The sequence below is a fragment of the Puma concolor genome, chromosome B1, assembly GCF_028749965.1.
Source record: "Puma concolor isolate L17-30 chromosome B1, mPumCon1.1.hap2, whole genome shotgun sequence".
Lineage (NCBI taxonomy): Eukaryota > Metazoa > Chordata > Mammalia > Carnivora > Felidae > Puma > Puma concolor.
The window spans coordinates 187,289,255-187,298,448 of NC_141670.1; the positions used below are offsets into that span (position 1 = coordinate 187,289,255).

The 9,194-nt window shown below is 42.0% G+C and overlaps 1 protein-coding gene across 4 annotated transcripts in view; it reads right to left on the minus strand.

Annotated features, from left to right (window-relative positions):
* PI4K2B (phosphatidylinositol 4-kinase type 2 beta) overlaps positions 1-7,405 on the minus strand; it is a 32,062-nt gene extending 24,657 nt beyond the window's left edge. For 3 of the 4 annotated variants that reach the window (XR_015250544.1, XM_086705308.1, XM_086705309.1), the window contains exon 1: positions 6,904-7,405. Coding sequence is in view for 2 of the 4 variants with exons in the window: in XM_086705308.1 (XP_086561434.1) it covers positions 6,904-7,210 (307 nt within the window). In the remaining 2 variants the exon portion in view is untranslated. Of the gene's footprint in view, positions 1-1,385; positions 1,753-6,903 lie in introns of those variants that run through there. The other variant, XR_015250545.1, reaches the window with a different exon arrangement.
* Between the last annotated feature and the right edge of the window lie 1,789 nt (positions 7,406-9,194).

The following is a 9,194-nucleotide window of genomic DNA, read 5'->3' on the forward strand; positions in this document are numbered from 1 at the left end:
ACACGAACATCCAGAATCCAATCACCTCTCACCATCTCCATTCCTTCCATGTGATTCAAGGGACTATCAACTCTCATCTAGATTATTGTAAGACTCTCTTAACTGCTTTCCCTCTTTCACCCACGCCTTCTCTATACTTGACAGAGAAGCTATAATCATTTTTTTTAAGTTTATTTATTTTAAGAGAGAGAGAGAGCAAGCGTGCACAAGTACACATGAGCAGGGGAGGAGCAGAGAGAAAGGGAGAGAGAGAATCCCGAGCAGGCTCCTCACTGTCAGCACAGAGCCTGACATGGAGCTCAATCCCACTAACCGTGAGATCATGACCTGAGCCGAAACCAAGAGTCAGGTGCCCCAACCCAGAACTTTTATAGTTCTTGGAACATAACAGGTAATCAATAAACACTTGCAAAATGAATGAACAATTAATCATTTAAAGTGGTACACAAGGCAAAAATTATTCATACTTTACTTTGGAAGGTATTTAAATGCTATTACATGCATTCAACATTATGAAAATTCAAAACATAAACTTACTTATTTTAAAATTTGCCTTCATTTAGACAGAAATTTTTTTTTTTTTACTAATTTTTAAAAGTATGTGCTAAGAAAAATGCTACAAAAAGTACTATTGGGCATATTTAACCTACTTAAATGAATAAATAATCCAAGTATTTTAGTTACATCACTACAATTGATGTGCTAATTCCTAATCCTGCTTATCTATCCCGTGAAAATAATTAAGAATGGAGAAACTTAGTCTTTCTTTATTCACTGTATATCCTGAGCACCTGGATGAGGAGTCAGCATTTAGTGGGTACTTAATATTTAATTGAATAAATGAAGTATTATTTATGTACTAGAATATGCCAGTAATAATGATCATTAGTCAAATGAGATTTCTTCTAGGCGAAGGCTCTTTTTTTTTTTTTTTTTTTTTTTTTAAGTTTGTTCATTTTGAGAGAGTGAGTCAGGGAGGGGCAGAAAGAGGAAGAGAGAGAATCCCAGGCACTGTCAGTGCAGAGCCCGACCCCGGGCTTGAACAAAGGAACCATGAGATCATGACCTGAGCTGAAGTCGAACACTTAACCGACTGAGCCACCCAGGTGCCCCTAGGCGAAGCCTCTTAATAAGAAAGAAGTTGGAAGGTTTTTTATTTCAACCCTGCCCCTAGCACTAGTGTACTTTTTACAATACGTCACTAAGAGGTGGTCTTCGGGGAAACGTTTAAACCCTTTCAACAAGACATCACTACTTTTTTTGTGATCCTTTTATTTGGAAGCGAAACAATGTATAAGCTTCTTCCTTTTCCAGAAATTAAGTCTCCTGTAGTTTCACACCATGTCCTAGACCTGCTATCTGGAGCAAAACAAAAGCGTACTTACTCCTTTCTCTCCAGGAAGAGCCCTTCAAAAAGCTGACGATCATTTCATGTTCCCCTAAGTCTCCTCTACTCTTGCCTCCTCCCATATGGAAGTGTTTTCAGGCTTTTCAGCACACGAGTTGCCCTCTTATTTCATGCCTCAGGTTTTCAATGTGCCCCCTTATGAAATATGGTCTCCGGAATCAAGCAACCCATTGCAGGGAATAGACACATCTCTCAGCATTGACAGTATACCAAAATGAGAAGCACTCTGGTGTCACATTAGTTGTTTAGAAATCTGGTCATACTACTAATGCATACTGAACTTGGACCACTCTTGGTCTCTCCCATGCTGTACTTGAGCAGTTCTTGCGGAAACTACGCGTAGAGTTGGCCGGTATTACTATTAAATGTTATCAAATTGTTTTACGGGCTAAGCTTTATGAGTTCATCATGTAACAACCTGCCTTTGTTGCTCTCATGGAGCCCATGCTTATACTCTGAATAATAATAATAATAATTTTCAGTTATAATAATTTTATAATTATTATATTAATAATTAATAAATATAATAATTATTATTATAATAACTGCATACTAATTCAGTTTCAACCAAAATCAGATCAAGCAGAACCATTCCTATAAAATCAGCCAGGATGTTCTTAATCCCTTTCTCTTTAATTTGTCCTTTATTGAGCAACTCTTTTAAATAAATGAGATAATCTCCCCACATGAAAACGGGCGTTCTTTGAAGATGCCCTGGATTTGCCATCACTATCTAGAATGACGCGTAAAAGACAACTGGTCCTGCTATTCAAATTGCTGCTGGAAAAAATGACTACCTACCAACTGTTCTAAAATCAAAGAAACTGTTTTTTAGGAGATAATTTTTCTTGAACTCATAACTCACAATTACATTCTAAAGCTTTCTTCATTTACTTAACTGTACATGTGGCAATTAGTTTAAGTTGAAGGATCTCTCCAAAACTTATGGTGCTTCATGCTGTGAGTACTCTGGAGATTTGGGTTGAAGGCCTGTCGTCATTGCTAGTTTTGATCTTTAATAGTTGAGGGGCATGGTTAGTTACATTTTCTTTAATGAAGAAAACCTTTTTTTCCGGCAAAATTACTGTTGCTCCTTTTAAGGAATAAACTATTAGGGTTTTGATTTGTCTCTGTATCAAAGAATTTTCTGAGGAAAATCTCAATTCCACCTCTGTGTATTCCCTTCGGATCTCCTCTAAGAAGTGGTGACCTTCTAGTCCAGCTCTGGTCCTGTTTGAGCTCCTCACTTTCACCAGATATCCAGCATACACTCTCAACATTTGCCAATGCTGTTCCCCAGTATGTTCCAAGCTTCCTTCCCAGGCTAATTCTTATTGATCCTTCAACTCCATCTGATCACTTGTAACACTGTAACAAAATGATCCAAATCCAAGAAGGGCAGACATTTTTGTTTTGCTGATATATTCCAAGTGCTTAAAACAGTGCCTGGTACATAGTAGGCCCTCAATAAGCCTGAAAATTATTTATTAACAAACTCTGCCCTTAATCACATGTAAGCCTTATCACTGGTCCTTTAGGAAGCAGAATTGAAAATGGAATTAAGGGAATCCATTTTATAAACCTTTCATATAAGGACATGTGGCAACGTATCAAAACAAGCCCCTCCTCACTTGAGGGTTGGGTTGTATCTTACCCACTGACCAGAATTTTCTAAAGAGAAAAGTCATTAGCTCACCAGTCTGGTGATCTGAACACTGCCTCGGAGGTTCAAGTGCCCGTCATCCTTCAGGCCTCGAGTTGGATGCTCCTTCCTCTGCTAAGTGTTCCCAGGCCCCTAAATCCAGGGCACAGCTCAATGGAATCCTCAGTTCTCCCCACCCAAATAGATCAGCTGTGGGAACTGTCTGTTTTAATTGACCATTCCCTCCATTACTATAAAGCTCTGTGGGACAAGGCTGGTGACTGGACATCCATTTGCTATCCGGTCACCACTGTGTCCCAAGGCCTCAACTTCCACTGGCACACAGCAGGCACTCAAGCATTTGAGAATGATGCATCTCAGCAATAAACGGAAAACAAAGAATAAGCGTCTTCTAATTACTGGTTGAGCAATAACCGCTTGACAGTGAGAGGTAGCTGCTCACCATCTTTCAATAGCTCAGTTATGGATAACTGTCAAGACGCATAGGACATCTACTCTTCTAATATTGTCCTCTAAATTCAGCCAGATTATCAGTGTCTAGGATCTGGATCTGGCAATACTGAGAGCACCGTCCATTAGAATTCCTTTATTAAAATGGGAGGTTATGAGAAATACTCCTATGAAATTCATCACTTTTATTACAAAGATACTATTCAGTACATAGTCTCTTCTCCAAAAGATACACGACAGGTTATCCTTTGTCAGGTCAGTTTAGATTCCAATAGCTACTTTAACTTTATGGGCACATTGTGCTTCTTTCTGTAACCTTAAACATCAGATTTGTGGGCTGCCTGCAGCAAGCATCTCCTGTGCATGCTGTGTACTATGATGGCCTCCACCTTATTTATTTCATTACCTCAGTTCCCACCCTCGTCTTTCCTCCTTATTTTTAAATGATGCTATTTTGTTCATACATTTATAAGCCACCATGAATCATTAAAAGGCTTTTAAATACACACTTCCGTTGACTTTGGCAGTTCCTAGTATATTCTAACACCACTCTCTCTCTACTTGTAGGCTCTCCAACGAAACTGGTAAGTGCTCCTGGTTTGTGTTAACTGGGATCCTGGAAAAGTCACTTCACCTCTCTGTGCTTCCTTAAAATGAGAATAAAAAATAAAACTCACTTCATGAGGTTAGTTATATATTAATATAAGTGAAGGGCACAGAACTATGCCCTTCATATACTGTTACCTAGGTATTATCATCTTTATGACTCTCCAACTCACTGATTAAAATGACAACTAAGGAATGAATGCCACTAATCTTTCTACTTTGACACTGACCCAACAATACTATGTTTATGCTGGTTCCAGACTGTCAATGTCTTGCTCAAGTAAAGGTAACAGATACTCTTCCACATAAAGCTCCTATTTACATAGACAAAATAGTTAAGCATAAAGGCTCATGCATTGAGCGTAAGATAAATGATGTTAATATTCATCTAAAGGCAAGAATTTCTTAGAACTAGTGAGGTGGCTTCATGGAAAATGGATGCTAAAGGACAAAGGAAGTTAATGGAACTCGCCTGGGCGGCTCAGTCGTTGAGCTTCTGACTTTGGCTCAGGTCATTATCTCACAGTTTGAGTTCGAGTCCCACACTGGGTGAGCTCAAGCCCTGCTTTGGGTAAAACATGAGCCCTGGGTGAGCCCCACTTCTCTGTCTCTGTCTCTGTCTCTCTCTCTCTCTGCCCCTCACTGACTTGCATGCTCTCTCTCTCAAAATAAATAACTTAAAAATCTAGTTACATTACTCAATCATAAACTTTTTAGGAGACTGGTTTGAAATGTTTAAATACTTATTGAAATTCAAAACTATTTTTAAATCCCTTAAAAACAAGACCTCCATTAATAAATCACCAAAAGTAACAACTATTTTACAATACTTGGGATCTACAGCAAAATGGAAAAAGTGCAGGACACAAAAAGAAGGGCTAGGCTCAGTCTGGCTTTACCACTTCCTGTATACTTGCCTTTGGCTTACCTCTGAACTTCTATGTACTAGTCACTACAGTTTTATTCATTTTCAATTCTCACAACAAGGAGTAACAACTAACTTGCCGTGCTGCTGTAAGAATTAATGAACTACACAAAGAGAGATCTCCGCAAACTGTAAACCGTGATACAAATAAATTATTACCATTTTGGAACGTAGGAATTCTCTTTAGTAATCCATTTGTATTATGAGTACCATATTCTATCCCAGTTACTTTTTCTAGCCTTAATACTATTTGTTTACAAGATCTCACTTTCCGGGGCACCTGGGTGGCTCAGTCAGGTAAGCATCTGACTCAGGTCATGATCTCATGGTCCTGAGACTGGACCCCACACAGGGCTCTGTGCTGGCAGTACAGAGCCTGCTTGTGACTCCCTCTCTCTCCCTCTCACTCAAGGATTCAGGCTCTTTTAAAATCTAGCTACACAGGTAAATTTAAGGCAGCAAAAAGGAAGCTAGCCACACAGATCTTAGTTAGTTCACAGAAGGGATTCTAGGTAATACAGAAACACATTACACAGCTGGGGGAATGTGGGTCCATTTGTGATCATCACATTTGTTCTGTTCAACGTCAATGCACCTGTTAGCTAACACAGTGGCAAAAGACCTGCATGTCAGACCAGTCTGCTAAAGCTTTATTCATGAAACACCTGAACAGGAAATTGTCTGCTTCTCCGAGGCCTCTCCGATGTATCTGCTTGAGAGTGTCTGAATGTTCAGTTCAACTACGACTTGAATAACCTATTCCATCCAAACTTTCTTAAATTGTGGGAGGCCCATTAGTGTACTGACAGCAGGACATGTAAAATCTAAAGACTCCAGAAAGACTAAGCAGGAGTAATGACAAGTACAATTTCTGTGGCTTTTCTTCAAGCCGTCACCCGGGGAGTTCTACAGGCACAGTGCACACACCATCTCACTTAAACCATCCTAACCACCGACAAATAGGTGTTATCCGAATTTTACAAACTAGCCCGTCTCATCTCCAGCTACGACTCATACAAGCCCACTCTGTTTTACTATCAGATTAGGCTAACTCGACTCGACCTGCCAAAAAATCCTTCATCGACAAATATCCATGCCTGCAATAGCATGCTTACCCTTTATTAATTTTCAACATCCTATCAATTATCCTCGTTTCCACCCGAGGCTACCAGTCCATTCGATAGTGAAAAAGTCCCCGCCCCCTTCTTAAAGTACAAGAATACAAATGGTTCCAGAAAGAAAACTTTGCGCACGAGATGGCAGCTGGAGAAATTCAACTGCCTCTGCCCCCTCTGGCTAACGTCACAATAACATTAACTGCAAGAAGTTTTGAAACGTGTCCCAGTGGCAACTAGATATTCTTGCTCTCTGGCTCTCTGCCGTCATCCATCTGCCTTGCAAATTCACAACTCCGGGAACTTTCCTGACAGTTCAGGCTTCTTATTCCAAAACTCAAGTCCAAACTTGAGAAAACGACTTACGTCATGTTACCATGCTAAGTTTGGGGGTTTTTTTGTTTTTGTTTTTTTGTTTTTTTTCAGTGTCTGATTGCAAAAGTTGAGGCTTACTCTTAGGAGAGGCCTCAACGGTCAGAGTTTAACGACAACCTCGGGCCTTAGGTGGCCTAAGGCCCCTGGAAAAGGTGCAAGGAAACTGGGAAGCAGAGAGAAAGGGAAGGTGTCCAAGCTTCGACCGGCCCGGGTCTGTGCTCCGCATGGGAGGGATGCCCGGCTAACTGCCTCTCCTACCAGGCAAGGGCTGGTGTGGGACAGAGGTGGGACCCCGGGAGGGGCTGGGCGGCGACGCGCGCGCAAGGAGGACCGCGGGGTGGAGATTGGGGCCGAGTCGCACCTGCACCCAGGGGCGGTTTCCGGTTCGGGTGGGTGGGCGAGCCCCGGAGGACCCCCACGCCCCAGGAGGAGCGGCTGGGCGCGTCCCGGGACGGGAGCAGCAGTTCCGCGTCTCCAGCCTCGCGAGGGGAGGCCGCGCCCTCCTCGCCGGCAGCCTCCACGAGCCTGACGGCGCTCCCGGGGGCGCCCTTAGGCGGCTGGGCCCAGGCGAACCGCGGCAGCAGCGGCTCCCGCTCCTCGTCGTCCTCCTCCTCCAAGCTCCCGCCGCCGGCTGACGCCCGCAGCCCGGGCTCGGAGGACTCCGCCATGGCCTCCCTCCGTGCCGTCCGCGCTGGGACCAGCTCAGAGAGGCGAGCTGCCCGGCTCTGGTCTCGACATCGCGGGGGACCGGAGCCGCTGGGTCGGGGCGAGGTCACCTCACAAACTCGCGGCCCCGCTCCGCACGGGGCTGGCGGTTGTCCCCGCGCAGCCGCCAGCCGCGCCCCACCTCGGGCCAACCCTGCGCCTGCGCAGAAGGGCGGGGGCGGAGGTAGGCGGGGCGCGGGGCGGGGCCGCCACCTGCCGCTGCCAGCGCCGGAAGATGTGAAGTGGGGTGGGTGCCTTGGAGCGGTTGGCGTTCATTTACCTCCGCCTAGGAGCCCCCCCACCCCCACCCCCGGAACCCCAATCAGCCTCTCCTCCACCGCAGAATTTTCTCAAAGAGTTTACCACCATCATTATTTCTGTGACTAACTTTTGTTACTCCCACTACAAGCCCATGAGAGCAAGGACCTTGTTCTTTGTTAAGACATTTTGGATATTGGTTGTATTTTGTCTCTTTTTATTATGACTAATTTAGCTAGAAGCTTATCATTTTTAAGAATCTTTTCAAAAAGCCATTTTTTGGTTCCACTGATTTTCTGTTTTCTAGTTCACTGATATTTGTGCTTATTATTTCCTTCTTGCTACTTAATTGGGATTTGATTTCCTCTTCTTTTTCAAGTTGGGTAGAGTAGAAGAGTGTATTATTGATTTTGGACCTCTCTAATTTTTTGAAATATAAGTGTTTAAAGCTATGCCTTTCCCTCTATGCACTGCTTTATCTGCATCCACAATTTTTGCTATGTTGTGCTTTCATTTTCATTCATTTCAAAATTCATTTTATTTCCTGTATGGTTTCTTTTTGACTGCTTTGAAGTGTGTGTGTAATTTCCAAGTATTTAGGGGTTTTCCTAGAAATCATTAATTGGTTTCTAATTTAATTGTGCTGTGGTCAGAGAAGATACACTAAGATTTCAACCTTTTTTGAAGTTTGTTGAGACTTATTTCATAGCTCAGCATATTATCTACCTTAGTGAACATTCTATGTGCTCTTTAAAAAGAATGTGTATTCTTGGGAATGCAAGCTGGTGTAGCCACTGTGGAAAACAGTATGGAGTGTCCTCAAAAAACTAAAAATAGAACTACCCTACGACCCAGCAATTGCACTACTAGGCATTTATCCACGGGATGCAGGTGTACTATTTTGAAGGGACACATGCACCCCCATGTTTATAGCAGCACTATCAACAATAGCCAGAGTATGGAAAGAGCCCAAATGTCCATCGATGGATGAATGGATAAAGATGATGTGGTATATATATATATATATATATATATATATATATATATATATACACAATGGAGTATTACTTGGCAATCAAAAAGAATGAAATCTTGCCATTTGCAACTATGTGGACGGAACTGGAGGGTATTCTGCTAAGTGAAATTAGTCAATCAGAGAAAGACAAAAATCATAGGACTTCACTCATATGAGGACTTTAAGAGACAAAACATGAACATAAGGGACAGGAAACAAAAAAATATATAAAAACAGGAAGGGGGACAAAACAGAAGAGACTCATAAATATGGAGAACAGAGGGTTACTGGAGGGGTTGTGGGAAGGGGGATGGGCTAAATGGGTGAGGGGCATTAAGGAATCTACTCCTGAAATCATTGTTGCACTATATGCTAACTAATTTGGATGTAAATAAAATAAAATAAATAAAATAAAATAAAAATAAAATAAAATAGTACAGAGATCAATCAATAAAAAGACTGTGTATTCTGCAGTTGAGTGGTTCTATAACTATCAACTGTTTCTATAAATAGCAATTCAGTATTTATAGTGTTATTTGCATCAACTATATCCTTATGGATTTTAAATGTAGTTACTCTATCACTCACTGAGATGAGGGTTACAATCTAACTATGATTGTAGATTTGTCTATTTCTTCTTTTAGTTTGGTGAGGTTTTGCTTTATACACATATA